This window comes from Rhinatrema bivittatum, chromosome 3 (genome assembly GCF_901001135.1).
Source record: "Rhinatrema bivittatum chromosome 3, aRhiBiv1.1, whole genome shotgun sequence".
NCBI lineage: Eukaryota > Metazoa > Chordata > Amphibia > Gymnophiona > Rhinatrematidae > Rhinatrema > Rhinatrema bivittatum.
The window spans coordinates 358303658-358320144 of record NC_042617.1 but is presented as its reverse complement, the minus strand read 5'-3'; the positions used below and the strand labels follow the sequence as shown (position 1 = coordinate 358320144).

Sequence of the window (16487 nt, the reverse complement as noted above, 5' to 3'; positions counted from 1 at the left end):
TTACCCACAAAAAGTCCCTTTGAGACTCACCTACTTACATAAACATTATACATGAGATATGGTGAAATTTATACTTATCAGATAATTTTCTTTCCTTTCGTCCTAGCACACCAGTCCACACCTGCAGGATTCCCCTGTTGCAAGGGGAGGCAGAGAACTTTTTCCACGTTTTTTTTTTATTGCTTATGTCACTCACACTATATATCCAGGGATAGCTGGGAGATTCCTCAGTAGCCTCTTGTCCTTGCCTGTTGGGTTGATGTCCTGCATTTCTCTTTGGGTTTTTTTAAATCCCCTCCCTTTTTTTTTTTCTTTCCTTCGGGAGGTTACTGGACTGGTGTGCTAGGACTAAAGGAAAGGAAATTATCTGATAAGTATAAATTTCACCTTCCTTTTCGTCCTGCAGACAAGTCCACACCTGTGGGATAAACCCGAGCAGTAACTAATTTGGGTGGGCTGAGACCTTAAAGGCCCCAATACTACTTTGCTAAACTTCAGATCCTCTTCTTCCTGCAGGTCTAGCTTGTATTGGTTCGTGAACGTATCCCAGCAGGACTATGTGGCTGCCCTACAAATATCCTGTGGTGTTGCAGCCCCACTCTCTGCCCACAAGGTTGCTTGAGCTCTAGAAGAGTGGGCGCACAAGACCCTCGGGGCCCCACTTCTCCTGAGCAACATATGCTGCCACTATCGCTTCCCTAATCCAGCGTGCAATTGAGGGCTTAGAAGCTGCCTGGCCCCTGCTCTGGCCTTCTAACAGGACAAAATCTGTCTGATCTCCTAAATTCACTGGTGACCTTTAAACCTTTAAATAATGTAGCAGCGTCCTTCGGATGTCTAGCGGCTGAGGGCTGCCCCCTGCCTGTCCCCCCCCCCCCTCCCTTCCTCCTCAGAGCTGGTAAAACAATCTCCTGATTTGCATGAAACTCTGACAGCATCATAGGTAAGAAGGATGGGACAGGACGAATAACTACCCTGTCCTTGAGAATCAAAAGGTAGGGCTCCCTACGGGACAAAGCTTGGATCTCAGAGACCCTTCGGGCTGAGCATATTGCCACTAGAAAGATTGCCTTTAAAGTGAGGTCCTTTAATGTTGCCCCTGTACGTGGTTCAAAGGGTGCCATGGACAAGGCCCTAAGGACCACATTAAGGTCCCACGAGGGTATTATCTGGCGCTTCGGAGGCCACATGCGTTTTACTGCCCTCAAGAAACGTGCTATGTCAGGGTGAGTCCCTAGGGTGCCTCCTTGCACCCGGCTCCTAAAACAGGCTAATGCTGCCACCTGCACTTTGAAAGAGGTCAGGGCTAACTCTTTCTCTAGGCCCTCCTGCAGGAACCGCAAGATTTCCCTTGGTTTTTGCTGTTTCTGGGGAGACTTTTCTTCCCTTGCACCACTCCTCAAAAACCTTCCAGACCTTACCATACACCCAGAAGGTAGAGTGTCTCCTGGATCTTAACAAGGTGGCTACTACTGCCCTTGAATGGCCTTTTTTCCTCTAGCCTGTCCCTCTCAAGATCCAGGCTGTAAGACAGTAACCATTTGACTTTCCCCACTTGAATGGGCCTTGCCTGAGCAGGCTCTCGGCTTTCCCTAGCTTTAGAGGTGCAACCCTGCTCAGCCTCAATAGGTCCGCATACCAGGACCTTCTGGGCCAGTCCGGGGCCACCAGAATGATCCAGCCCCCGTGATCTGCTACTTTCATCAGTACTCTCGCTATTAAGGGCCATGGCGGAAATACGTACAGCAGATGGTCCAACGGATACGGTTGGATTAGGACATCTCTACTCCTTTTCAACCCTGTCCCTGGTGCCTGCTGAAGGATTTTTCTGCCTTGGCATTCCTTCCTGTTCCCATCAAGTCCCATTCTGGCCTTCCCCACCCTCCCTACCTCTCTTGAAAACGCTTCCTCCACTAATTCCCATTCTCTGTGGTCTAGCGCATGGCCGCTGAAGTAGTCTGCCTCTGCGTTCTCCTTCCCTGCCTCGTAACTGGCTGTGAACCCCGCCAGTTTCTTTTCTGCCCAACTTATCAGCTGTTCTATTTCTTCCTCTTACTGCCAACTTTGCGTCCCTCCTTGCCTTTTTATATAGGACACTGCTGTGGTGTTTTCGGAAAGGACTCTTACCGGCTTTGCTCTGACCGTGGGGCTTGGGTATTTGAGCACCAGACTTACTGCTCTCAGCTCCAACAGGTTTGTTGAGGCCTCCCTCTCCTTGGCTGACCATCTTCCTTGCACCACCTGTTCTTCGCAGTGCACCCCCCACCCCTCCCCCAGCCTAACCTGCTGGTGTTTGCCGCTATCGTCACCCAGTCCGGCGGAACTAGACTAACCCCTGCTAATGAGTTGCTTTCTGCTAGCCACCAACGTAGGCTGGCTCTGGCCTTGGAAGCGAGCCTGAGCCTCTCTCCATATCTTCGCGTGCTGGGTTTCCATCTTGAAAGCAATGCTCTCTGCAGTGGGCGCGTATGACCCTTTGCCCATGGGACTACCCCCTATGGTTGCTGCCATCACCTGCAGGTAACCTCTTGCTGCCGGTTTCTTGTTCCCTGTAAGCCTCCTCACCTGGTAATTTAGTTTGTCTGCTCTTTCCCACGTCAAAAACACATTTGCCTGCTCGGTGTCAAACTGGGCCCCCAGATACAGTCACCTTTGAGCAAGCTGTAAATTGCGTGGGGCCTCGTTTACCACCCAACCTAACTCCTCGAAGAGCGCCCTCACTCTCCTCGTGAAACTGCTGCTCCCCTCCTCTGACCTAGGCTTCTTTAAACCTGGCAGGTGTTGGGAACCCAATGGGGAACTACTTCATGGGGGACCTTCTAATGTGGCCACTTTGGCTTTCATTTTTTTTATAGGCCTGGTGTATTAGCAAGATAAATTCTGTGGAAAACTCAGTTTCCTGCGCTGTGCCTTGCCTTCTTCCCTCTAAGGCTTTTCTCTATCTCAGGGCCTGCCTGCACCTTGGCTGCATCCCCCCATGATGGGCTCTCTGCCCGATCAAGCTGCTCTCGCGGCTCCCTCTGAGCCGGCGTCGGCAGCGCATCTGCCTGCAAGCCGCCCCTCCCCTCCTTCCCTTCCTGCCCGTTTCCTGGCGATTCTCAGCCATCACAGCGGGGGGCAAAAGGAGCCCACGATGGAGCTCCTCCTTCTTGCCCCACACTGCGCGCATTTCCGGCCCCTGTCGGCTTTGTGTCTTGCCGCTGGAGAGGGAGAAGCCTGTGTTCCCGCCGCTGTGGCTAAGGACGCTAAACCGCTCCCTATGAGCGTGTGCCTCCCTCTCCTGGAACTGCCCTCTGCAGAACGCGGCTTGCTTAGGACTACTCCGGGGTTTGTTTGGTTTTTTTTTCAAAAGGTGAGGAGGCCTTCCTCCCAGAGTCTAACTACCTTGCCCTGTTACTTCTCTCTCTTTTTTTTTTTGATAGTTCCCAGCTATCCCAGTATACCTCCCACCTAACCGGAGACAGAGAACTACTGAGGAACCTCCTAGCTATCCCAGGATATATAGCGAGAGTGACGTAGGCGGGAAAAAAACCAAAACAAATCCATGGAAAAAGTTCTCTGCCTCTACCTATTGGCAAGCAGGGGAATCCTGCAGGTGGGAACTGGTCTGCAGGAAGAAAAGTTAAGTTTTTTTGTAATCTGAAATGAAGTCAGTATTCAGCAGTGCAGCAAGCAGACAATTTATTCAGCTAATGTTTGCCAGATAAATTGTCACAGATGTTCAGCAGGGCACTGCCCAATTAGGCTGATAAACTTCTCTGGCTAACTTCAGAACTGCTTTCCGACATGACCAAACTGAGCCAGATGAGTTACCTGGATAAGATTTATCTGGCTAACCATTTAGCTAACCATTTAGCCGGAGACGGTCAGAGCACGGGAATTTCGAAAGGCCATGTTTTGTCCGGCTGACTACCAACCTTGACTATGCAAAACCGTTTCAACATTGATCCCCAATGTATCTTGCAATGAACTCTGTCCCCAACACATCATGGATGTGCACAGGCAAAGAATGTTATGGATTTCATGCCAAAGAAAAAATATCTACTAACCTCCAAGGGATGGGCATGATATTGGTCTGTAGGATCTTTCAGTTCCGCCGCTTCTTTCATCAAGCGCTTAACAGCTTAAAAAAAAAAAAACAACAACAACATTTTAGATAAATCAAAAAAAAAAATGAGTATGCAAATTATCATCATCATCATGACTGGTATAGCTCACACCACCTGTAAGCAGCGCTGAACAGACACACATACCGGGCAGTTCCCATTCCTTGGAATTTACAAATCCAGTCATGCAAGACAGATCAGAGAAACGACAAGAAGCAAATAAGAGGTTTTAAGACACCAAGGCCATGACTGAGAAGGTTTGCCAGAAAATGAGCCGTTCAAGGAGGGTCAAAGCTGCTGCAAACGAACGAGTCCTGCTTCAGTCTCTCTCCCACACCTCTAAGCCCCCACTTTTACAGCTTTTTTTTTTTTTTTTACCAAAGGAAGATCATGTCAATTCTTCAACTGGATGAGTAGAGAATTAAACAATGAGCATACGCTGAATGTTGGGCACTGGCATTTAAGCAAAGCTTGTGACTATCCCACACAAAAAGGCTTATGAACAAGGAGGTGTGGGCCCTAAGGTAGTTGACTGCATTGGAAATTGGTGGAGTGGCAGAAGGAGTGTTGGAATGGAATTCACGCTGAGGAAAGAGGCCGTCAGCTGAAAGGGAAAAAAACCACTTGGAACTCATATGGTATTATTTATTTATGTATTTAATTCTTTTCTATACCGACATTCATGACACATGTCATATCACATCGGTTCACATCAAACATGGGAGTTTAACTTAACAATAGTCATAGCTAGAGAGCTACTGATAGAGTTAAGGGAAGTGGTAAGTAGTAGTTTACAAAGAACGAGGGTTACAGGAACTTGGAGGTTGGAAGAGAGTAAGGAGAGAGGAACAGTTGAGTTACAGTAAATATATGGAACAACAGTAACAGTAAATATATGGAATAACAATGGTAAGAAAAACATTTAAATGATATATGTCATGACAATTATACATCTAAAATAAATATGTAGAACAATATATATAATATAGAATAAAGAATACAGAATGTAACATTACCGCTTATAGAGTTATTGATAGGCTTGTTTGAACAGCCATGTCTTTAGTTTTTTGGTTTTTTTTTAAAGGTCAGTGGGCAGTGTTCCTGGTGTAGGTCTGGAGGCATTAGACCTATTGTAATGCATATTGGGTGTAGACTTGGTACTCAAAGCCACGAGTAAAGTGAATTGCAATTGCAATATAGTAAATCTCACATAGCAAAACAGCACTAAATATCAGCACTCAAACAGTAACAACCCTACCTATGCAAAGGCCCTAAAACACCAATACACTTCCTATTAGAAAATAGAACAAGCTTAGGGGGTCATTTATCAAAATGCGCTAAGGCGTTTTCGCATGCGTTACGGGCTTATCACATACAAAAAGCCCCGATAACTCATGCGAAAACGCCTTTAACGCATGCGATAGCACCATATCGTATGGTGCGATGCAAATCCGAAAAAGAGGAGGAGTTGGGGTGGGACTTAATGCTGATTTTAAGTACACCTTTTTCAGTAGCGTTAAGCCGTGCGATAGCTTGCGTTACGGGGCGGTAAGGTGTTAGTGCATTTTGCGATATCTCCTGAAAGGCCTGTTTTAGTAAGTTTGAAGCTCCGAGAAAGAGAGAGAGAGACAGCGAGAGAGAGAATAGCCATTTGTCCTCTCCCTAGACAGGTATTTGTATCCCTAAGGGAGGCCCACCTAGTAACTCAAGGTGAGGTTTAGGTATTAGTGTAGGGGGTTAGAGGCCACTTTGACATTCAACGTGAGACGTACGAACAGAACAGTGGTCTCTTGTGAAGATTTGATGACCTTCGGAGTGAGGAAACTCACTCCAAGATGATATTTGTGCAAGGTTCTCTCAACCTAGCTTGATGAACACTCTACCTGGGTAACATCAAGCTAGGTGGAGAGAACACTGCACAAATCTCATCTTTGGGTGAGTTTCCTCTCTCCTCAACTTTGATCACACAAGCAGAACACAGACAAAACCTCACCAAATGCAGAATAAAGAGATTATACAGTAAAAATAAAAAATGTGCAGGCAAAAACTGAACTGGAAACCATGACACTATTTTCTGGATGCAGCATAACAATGTGGAAAACAGAAACACTGCCATTCTTCATAAAATATCAAACAATATCATGATGATATGTTAATTTTCTTTGTTCCAGAACAATTGCAATTGTTTATTAATTCAAAGAAATCTACTATGGCTTCAAGCCCCTTAGTAATGCCAGTTAATTAGAAAGTCAAATTTGATTTTGCAGGGAAAACATGTTAAGCAGTTTCTTTTATGTGATGTATTTTCTTTCTTTTTAGTTCCTCAAATTACCGCTTCCTTTATTTCTTTTCTTTTTTATTTGTGGTCTAATGTGATAATTCTTTTCCTTAAAAGTTTTGTCTTTTTGGATTGATAAATATTTCTTGTTTCTGTGCAAAGTTTATCTTTGTAAAATATATAAAATTTAATAAAGTCTAAAAAATAAATAAAATATCAAAAAATAAAATGAATATAAAACATTAATAATAGTAAAACCATACTACTAAAAGGAATATTTCAAAATAGCAGACAAATAGAACGATATTCAATAATTAAAAGTTCATAAAAATATGTTCCAACTCCAAAACAAAAATTGTAAAACAGGGTACACATCAAATATTAACACCCAATGATTAATACTAACAAGGATATAAAATGAACCACTCACCATACCTAGAATCCTTTGATTTCCAGATGCCCTGAGATTGTCGTGGATTATCTGATGGGGGTGGGGAGCAGGGATTGTTACGCGCAAACTTTCTCATATACACACACAATTATACACATTCATTCTCTCTCACACACAAACACCCACAGGCTCTCCCTCTCTCTCACACTCACATATACATTCCCTCTGTCTCTCTCTCGTACACTGCTTCATGCACTCTGTCACTTGCACACACATGCCCTTCACACAGGCTCCCTTTCTCAATTATACACTCACATATATGCACTCTCACTTCCTCATACAGGCTCCCTCGCTCTATCTCAAATATACACACAAACAGAGGCACCCTCACATACACATCCTTCCAAGCTCTCTCTGGCTCATTGGATCTCTTGGTCTCTCCTTCTTACTTCTGCAGAAGTATGGGCTCTGCCCCCTGTTCTCCCCGGCCTATCTCTTCTGTCTTTGGCCATTCCGAGGCCCCTCTCTCTCTCTTCTGCCACGAGTGGCCACTGAGTCTCTTCTCTCAGCTGTGAGTAAGATGGTCTCCACTTGCGGCCCAGCACCAAGTTTCTGTTCCTCTCGGCTGCAGATGGGATCGGCTCCACTCGCAGTCCAGCGTCAAATCTCTGATCTTCTCGGCCGCAGAGCAGGGTGGGCTCTGCTCGTGGCCTGGCACCAAGTCTATGATTCTCTCAGCTGCGAGCGAGATGGCTTTGCTCACGGCCCGACGCCAAGTCTCTCATCCTCTTGGCCGCGAACGGGATGGACTCCACTCATGGCCCCACACGGCTGCTCTTTGCGACCCTCTAAAAGTTGGTGCCCTAGGTGACTGCCTAGTTTGCCTAGTGGACAAGCCGGCCCTGCTGAAAAAACCTACAGTCACAAAAAAGATCAATGCCTACATCACCAAAAGTAACTGTAGTTGATGGTAGAAAAAGATCAAGTGATCTACCTAGTCTTTCCAGTTATTCCTGTCCACACTGCCAAGGATACATCCCAGCTGCCAGCCGAAGAGTGTGACCGCCTGCAGGATGTCACTCCTTATCCTGTACTCCACCCTCCTGGGCAGCTGAGAATATGAGATCCCCTCTTTCCATCTACATAGGAAAGTATTGGAAACCACTGCCCTAATGTATTCCAAGGCAAATGCAAGATTTTCCTGGTGAAGGCTGTGCCCTCTGCTTCTCTCTCTTCAGCAAGTTAACGGCTCGCCAATTCTCACACTTTTGTTTATTGACATGCATTTGATATTCCGCCTTTTCCAAATTAGTCTCAAAGCAGATTCATTCACGTGACAATTTTTCCAGTCAGCCTAAAGCCAGAGAGTAACGAGTTGTTTTAGGCTTAATAGCTCATATGGGAGTGGTGGTAATGAGATGGGCTGAAATTCTTAAAGGGGAAGCGCAAACTCTTCAGAAGTCAGTTCATGCTGTCGCAAGGCCTGCTGGGTAGAAGTGACATCACAGTGCTGTGGAGGCGTTCATGCACGCGGGTGCTCTGGTTTGGCTCCCATCCGGGAAGTCTCCTGCAGAAAAGCGGGAAGCAGAGTTGGAGGGGGGAGGAGAAGCCCCTGTCAGGATCTGGAATATATATATATATATATATATATATATATATATAAGGCAAATAGTAGAGGGCTCCTGAATCTTTTCACTGCTGCCAGTCTCCCATCTGCTCCTGCTGGGGGACAGCAGCTAAGGAAGGCCACGCACACTGTGTCTGTTTTACCAAGCAGCGGCAGGACAGGGGTGGAGGGCTCCTCAGAACAGCAGGAATAATGAATGGAGGTCAGGGGGGGCCATGAAGAGGCAGTAACAGTGGGGAGAAGGGACATTGAAGGCCTCTGGAATTGTGCCAGCTGCAAGAGTTAAAGGGGGGTACATGTGATGGCGGGGAAAAAAACCAAGGAACAGTGGCTGTAAACGAACAGGGATAGGAATGACTGCAGTGGCAGCAACCGCAGTCATGTAGGAGGGGGAGAGGTGGCTAAAGGTACAAGCACAGGTGTGGTGTTAGGAAGAGCTGGTGGGTAGAAAAGCGACGCGTGGAGGTGTTGGAGGGCGGGTGGGTGGGGGGGAGGCAGAGAAGCGGGAACTGGAAATACAGAGGGGCTGGAGGAGTAGCAAATGGAGGTGCGAGGGAGCAGCAGAGGAACCGCAGTTAAGAGGCGCTGGCAGAGGAGGCGGGCAGGGGTCCAGAGAAGCAGCGGCTGGAGGCGGTCGTCAGCAACCGGTGGTGCTTTCTGATCAACACCACAGCTCTCAGATGGCAGGAGGGCGACTGCAGTCTCACGTCGCTTGAAGGAGCTACGTCTGGGATATGGCCTGGCGCTGGCAGAAATGCAGGGGCAAGATGGCTATCGGCATGCTGAACCCGAGACCAAGAAGCTGAAGTACGTTTTTAACAGGAAAAAAAATACTGCTCGCTACATGTTCTGCTGAGGCAAGGAACGCAGTACGTAATACCTGACCAGGAAGTACTTCCCCTTTAACAAGTAAATGCTAAGAAAGCTGGCCAACACATTTCTTTTTATTGAGGATTGTCTTAATCTTTCATCTTACATGCTAAGGAGAAAAAACGATTTAAAATCTAAAACTCAAATGCAAAAATTCCAAAATCCTAATGTACTCCTGAAAAGGAAACATCTAATTTTTCTCTGTACAGTAGTTCTGCGTGACAGCATCACGTCGGGGAGTCCGTGAAGGGGAGGGCCGTGCCACTATTAGCTTTTTCTTGCCTCTTCTGGTCTACTTCCTCTCCCCTTCGGCCCACACACACCTGAATGAGCTGAGCACAGAAGAAACGCTGAAAGCAAAGATGGACATCTCTCCTCTGGGCTTTTCAGTGTGGTTACGACCACAGTTAGTTATTAAAAAAAAAAGACAGGGGCCATGCACACCGCTCAAGCCACAGCCTGGGATTGCAGTCTGCTGTCCGGCAGGGGCTCGGCCACGCCACATGCATGATCCTGGGGAGGAAAGGAAAGCAACTGAAGCAGGTGTGGTGGCTCCTAAAGAACACCACAGAGAGATAGTCTTGGAGGAGACGGCCCTTGGGGATGCGGGGGGGCTCCCGGTGTTGACCAGGCAATACCATCTGAGGTGGGGAGTTCAAAGAGGGAACAAGGAAGGCGGGAGAGGAGGGAAGAAGATGAACCACAAGGGGGTAATTTTACAACGGCTCGCAGGCTATGTGCCCGAGTTAGGCCAATTTTCAAAGCAAACTCTGAAAGTTATCCAAGCGAAACCAGGCAGGAACAGTTACACCTGCTATTCGGCGTACATGGTTTTGCTGAGAGAATTTACTTTTTAAAATCAAAACGTTTGCACGTTACGTAGGTCCCGATCCCGCCTGGACGCCAAGCCCTGGAAACTCCCCTCCCCCTATGCGCGTAAAATTACGTACACGAGGTGCGCGTTTGTGTGCGCTGCGGGTGAAATCAGTACTTTGTATATTCCCCTCCCTGTGACGAACCTACAAACAACTTTATGCTACAGATACTCCTTAGGGTTTTTAAGGAAATTATAAGGGAATTTTAAAAGCCCCTACCCACGCCAAAGCCAGGAGATACACTCACAAGTTGGGCTGGCGCGCACCAAGCGGATTTTAAAAGCCACCCAAATACGTGCAATTCTCCTGTTATGCGCGCAAATGAAAAAGTCCAAAACAAAAGGGGGGGGGGGGAGGGGGCCGCATGGTCGTTTCTAGATTTATGAATGAAACCAACGCGTAAAAACTTCGAGGGTCCCCTACCGCATAACTTTATTTCTGCTATGGATGGCGGCGTGTAAGTCCTAAAACAAAGAAACATAGGCATGTCAGCAGGGTTTTAAGGGTCGGGGTTAAGAGAGGAAAAGGAAGGCTATTTAAATAGAGGGGTTAGGAAGGCCTATCCCTTACCTGGGCGAACTGTGAATGAAGTGGTTTTACTGGTGATTGCCTCGGCATGCGTTGCTATTAAAATCCTCCTACAAGCGGTAAAGCTGGCATTTGCATGCACATGTCCATACAGGATTGCGCACACATGTACGCGCGTTCAGCCTATTTTATACCGTTTGCGCATATATGCTGGTATGTTATAAATTGGCCACGTCTCTGGACGTGAGGCGGCATACGTGCATACACATGTGCCTGTGTAACTGTATTAAAGTTATCGCCTTAGGAAGTCAGTTCTGCAGAAACACAGGTATTAATATTTGTTTGACAGTAAGAATCTTCTAAAAGCTGATGACCACACATTCCTTAAGATTTACAGATGATAAAAGGAGAAGCAGAGAGGTCTAGTAGCCTGGAGGAAACTGGAGTCCTTTCAGGCTGTGATAGCTTTTATTGGCCCAATAAGAATTATCCAACGATGTTATACCTGGATCATTCTTGTTGCTTCCACAATAAAGTATCATAACCTGCAAGGCCTCAAACTGAACAAAACGAGCAGAGCTCTGCATTCTGATGGTGCAAAGGAACCATAAATATATTTATTACAAAAACGGCAATGGCTCCAGCTTTTGCACGGCTGAATTCCGATGCTCAGGGAAGCACTGCGAACCCTGCCACCATTCCCAGGTCGAAAGACAGTTCTGTACTACTTCAGACTTTTATTGCCTCATTTCACCATCCCATTCCTGAAATCTGGGACACATCACCCTGACAAATTAGAGAAAATTCATTGCAAGAGCTTTTGAAATAAAACAAGTGTAAAAAAAAAAAAGAAAAACACTTGCTGAACTTTTGAAATTTTCTGTAAAAATCTGTGTATTGAAAACCATGCGAAAATATAATAAGGGCACAATAACATGGAGAGATGAATAGTATAAATCAATCTTCTCTATCCATAATATATGACATATATGTTCTCCAAATGTACACTAACTATCCCCCCTACAGCTGTAACATGCAGTAATCCCATACTGTTCTTATCCACCCTTCCTCCCAATCCTATCCCCCTCCCATCAACCAAAAAACAAGATCAGAAAAGGATACTAGCCCAAGGGAAGGCAACTCCAGTCCTGGAGCGCCACAAACAGGCCAGGATTTCAGGATATCCACGATGAAGGCACGTGAGGTGCATTTGCACACAATGGAGGCCAATGGATGCAAACGCACCTCATGCATATTCATGGTGGATATCCTGAAAACCAGGCCTATCTGTGGCACTCCAGGACCAGAGTCGCCTACCCCTGTGCTAGCCACTCCAGAAAAGCAGACTATAGAAATGAAAGTGCAATATTAAGAGTTAAGAGTTTATCTACAAGTACAAGTTGGTAAGCTTTGAACATAACTGTTGCAAGGCTTTTCTGCATTGAAACGTGGTACGGCTAAGCCTTATTCTCCAGTTGCATCAACGAATGGAGTCGATTACGCCATAGCCAAAAAAGAAGGGGCTGCAGAGCTTCTCGTCCAAAGGTGTTGTATCAAGGGGCAATGTGACAGTGTGCCTGGTGCTGTACTGACATTTTATGCAATAATCTGAATCTGTCAACTGAGCCCTATTGAGCGTTAATGTAAGCTCTACGTAGAAATTTCTACGGCATCTCTCTCGAGGATATAGTAGTAGGCATACTTTTTATCCTTCAAAAGCTAGTCAAGGTTTAGCAGCCAAGGGGGAAGATGGCAAATATCTATGGCCAAGAATTCACTACCGTTTCACGGGAATTAGTCAAGTCCAATCGTTGAATGGCTTTGAGTAATCTAGAGATTGAAACCCTCTCCCCCTTCTCAACCCCTTCTCAAAGGGTTTTCCAATTCATCGACAGATGCAGCTCCAAGACCCCGATTACTCAGTGAGGAAACATAGTGCCTCAATTGTAGACAGGCAAGTTTTGTTCTTTTTAAATGCTGGAATGATAGCATCTTGCCCTCAGTTTCCACTACACATGCTTGATATGAGAGAATCTCACCACATTCCAATTAAGGAAAAATCTTCACCTGGCCCCCCTGCTGGAAATCTTTTATTGCCCCAAACAGGCAAAAAGGGGGTAACCTCCGGATTACATCCCATAACTCTAGCAATCCCCTACCTAAATCTTTCTCATAGGGGCTATCAGAACACTAGTCTTTAACATTTTGGCAATCTGCTACTACAAGCATATAATACATAATCTAAGAGAAAGGTGCTGGTAATGCCAGTTCCATAGCTATAGTCACATACGGTAGGGAGAAGTAGAAAACAACCGATCCTTGGAATCCTAAGCAAACATGCATCATCATAATCTAAGGAGGCATGAAGTGACCCCACCCCCTTCACACACACACACACACACACACACACACCCCCTAGCCCTTTTTCAACCATCTCAGTGACATCCTAGGTCTGTTCCCTTTCCACATTCATTTTAATAAGCGAGCATCCAACCGCTTTAAGTCCTTACTCAATAAACGAATAGGGAGTTTGTAAAGTGTATAACCGGTGAGGAAAAATGTCCTGCCAATGAAAGAGTGGAAGTCCTTGCCATTGTTGGAATTTTGGCTTTGTAAAATCCAACAAAGGACCAATATTACTCTTATATAACGTCCCCAAATCCTCCGGAATGGGCATTCCAAGATAGCTCAACATTCCCTTGGCCCAATAAAAAGGAAAATCAATAATGCCACCATTGCCGAACATATTTGGGGAACACTATGGCAACTGATTTTACATTTGATCAGCCCACAGCCAGAAAACTGTCCAAATTGCTCAAAACAGCTCAAGGTCCCCAAAGATTCCCTGGGATTGGAAACAAAATACCTAAGGGACATTGGCAAAAGCAGCGATTTTGAAACATTTTGGGCCCTAACCGGACAGCCACAATTTCCTCAGCACCTTGTATACATCTCAGCAGAGGTTTCCATTGAAAGCAAAAACAGTAAGGGTGATAGGAGGGCAACCCTCCCGTGTACCTCTTGTTAAACAAATCTCATTAGACTTATCTCCATTCGCCAAGACAATTCGCATAAAGTAAATGAATACATTTCAAAAAATCCCCAGAAAGGCCCATCCGCTGACAAAAAGTAGATAATTCCACTCCGCCTGGTCAAAAGCTTGTGCAGCATTAAAGCTTATCATCAGGTAGACTTGCGAAGCAGCAATTATATTACTAAGTAAAAAAAAAAAAAAGTTTGGGAGAAAATAAATATTGGTACCTGGTTTCTTTGCCCTATTCACCTGTGGTTATCTTCTCAATAAAATAAAGGGTACAGGTTGGGCCAGATGGCTGCCTCCACCTTCCATTTTTTCCCAATGGGGAAAGGGAATCAGGTTCAGGGTTGGTGACCTGGCAGAAAATCACCGCTGGATGTCACTAACTGGTACAGGAAACCATTACTAGACCTCTCGACGTGCAAAATAAAGCCTGCCACTCATTCAAAATAAACCGCCCAAAGCATAGAGGAACAGTGACAATTTACCCCCCAAAATATCCCCAAATGGGTTGCCAGGAGACTTAGCTCGGCTCTTCAATAACAAAGTCTTACTTAAGCTGGCGTCATATACTCAGTGAAGATTTATGAGCTATGCAGGAGACAACACAGCAAAACGCTGCTTTGCTGTGGACACACTATAGTTATGACTCTCTACTAACTGGGCCTTTGATGCAGAATTCTACACCCCGGAGAAACGAAGGCGTGCATCCGATAAGCAACGGTCTTTTGTAATTATTCGCTGAACGCAAAAAAGCTGGACTTGAGTCTTTTAACATCTTTACTCTAGCGATATTTTGGCCAAGATAAGTAGCCTTTTTAATGCATATAAAAAAAGAGGCTTAAAATATTAATAATGGTGAGTGATGATGTGTATGTAGCCTACTGCAGCAGGGTTGACAAATTGAGCATTACATTTACCATCAAGAGTATGTGTCCTATAGCTCTTAAATCTTCACAGAGTAGGACACCAGCTTAAGTGTTGTCAAAGAGCAGAGTTAAGTCTCCTAGCAACTCGTTTGGGAATATTTTGGCGTATATTGTCACTGTTCCTCTATGTTTGGACAGGAAATAAAATTGTTTTCACACCTCCAGGTCAAGCAAGCATCTGACTGCCTCATATCTGGCAATACTATTTAAAAAAAAAAAATCACATGCCTATGGAGTACTGAGACTTTCTTGCAGGACCTTCTTCCTCCACTTGCTTGATTTGCCCTGTAGTCCCTCAAAACAAACAGGCATCCCACATGTGAATACCAGCATCTATTTTTTTTTCAAAGATAACACTGTTCTACTGTATATCCCAATTTTATTAATGCAAATTTACACCATACATGTTCGATGCTTAAACTGGTGTTCTGGAAAAGTGTAGAGAACTTAAAAATAAATTCTGTTGTATTAAAGGCTTCATCTACATTTTGACAGAGCTGGCAGGGAAGACTCTTTCCTGCCACTGACAGGGCCGGTGGGGACCTCTCGTGACACTGACAGAGATGGGGGCTGGGGGGTGGGAGAGTCTCTCTTTTGCACTGACATGGCCGGTGGGGGGAAGTCTCTCTCTGGTCACTGATGGGGTTGGCAGAGGACGCCTCTCCTGTTCGTGACCGGGCTGGGAGTCTCTCTTCTCTGAAAGTGACAAGGTTAAGGAGGTGGGAAGAGTCTCCCACACTATTTGGGGATGGAATCTCTCTCTCCTGAGACTGATAGATCTGGCAGGGGGAGTCTCTCTCCAGTTATAGACCAGGCAGATGTGTGGGGGGGAGGTATCAGCCACAGTGACAGGTCTGCTGAGAGCGTCTCTCTCAGAGCTGGAAGGGCATCATGGCACGGATGTGGCCTGGAGTTGCAGCTTGCGGTCCCCGCTTCTCACCGGTTCAATGCTATCTCGAAACCGAAAGCACTTACAAGCCACCCAGCGAGCAGGCAAAGGCGTAGAGAGGCATTATCTTATGGATAAATGCCAGTAAGGAGCAGGAAGCTGGAAAATGCATTCCCTCCTTCCTCCGGCCGGCTACACGGGAGGGAAGGAGGCAGCAGCAGAGCCGAGGTTTATGTCATGCTGGAAACGAGAGCCGCCCGGCGCGGGAAGCCTGACACGGGCACGTGACCGACGGCGGGCAGGAGAACGAGAACAATCAGAAGAACGAGAATGCGCTGGGGTGGGGGTGCGCGCGCGGCCTACCGGGGCTCTTCAGATTGTAGCGACCCTCCATGTCCGGGCTCGCGCTCTCCTCCTGGCTCACGCGCCGCCCGTGACGCGGCTGCCGGCCCGCAGCCCCGCCCCCTCCCCCGGGCCCCGGGATTGTTACTCTCGCCGCCGCTGTCAGGGGTGGAGTGAGGAGAGAAAGAGGTCTTCCGCTGTGATGGGGAGGAGGGCACGCTCGCTCCGCTCCGTCGCTCCCCTGCCCGCCTCCTCCCCGGATGCCTGCTTCTTCCTGTCTGTCCCTCCCGCCGCGGGCTTATGCAAACTTGGCCTGACGTGGCAGCAGGAGCGGCAGCTGTGTGCAGAGGGGACAGTGCCGGGCGGGGCGGGGAGGGAGGAGAGTGCGGTCACGGGTGGCAGCTTTTCAGTCGCTGGGGGATCATTTCACCAAAAGTGTGCCCACCCTGCCATCTCTTCTGTCTGCCGGTGCGGCGGGCACGGGCGAGCTGGCACCCGGATCACTCGCCCCCATGGACATCTGTACAGACGTTTACCTTTATAAAGGGTTAAGTAAATACAGAAATCTCAATGAAATAATGCTTAATATAATGTAAACCTCCCGCAGCGCTGTAG

At 46.7% G+C, this 16487-nt stretch overlaps 1 protein-coding gene across 1 annotated transcript in view; it reads right to left on the bottom strand.

The window, feature by feature from the left end:
- The window catches only part of UBE2J1 (ubiquitin conjugating enzyme E2 J1), a 62086-nt gene extending 45916 nt beyond the window's left edge, over positions 1 to 16170 (bottom strand). The window contains exons 1-2 of the mRNA XM_029595421.1: positions 15894 to 16170; positions 4050 to 4123 (exon numbers count right to left, since the gene is read on the bottom strand). Of these exons, the coding sequence (XP_029451281.1) occupies positions 4050 to 4123; positions 15894 to 15924 (105 nt within the window). The 5' untranslated portion in view covers positions 15925 to 16170. The remainder of the gene's footprint in view (positions 1 to 4049; positions 4124 to 15893) is intronic.
- Positions 16171 to 16487: the final 317 nt, after the last annotated feature.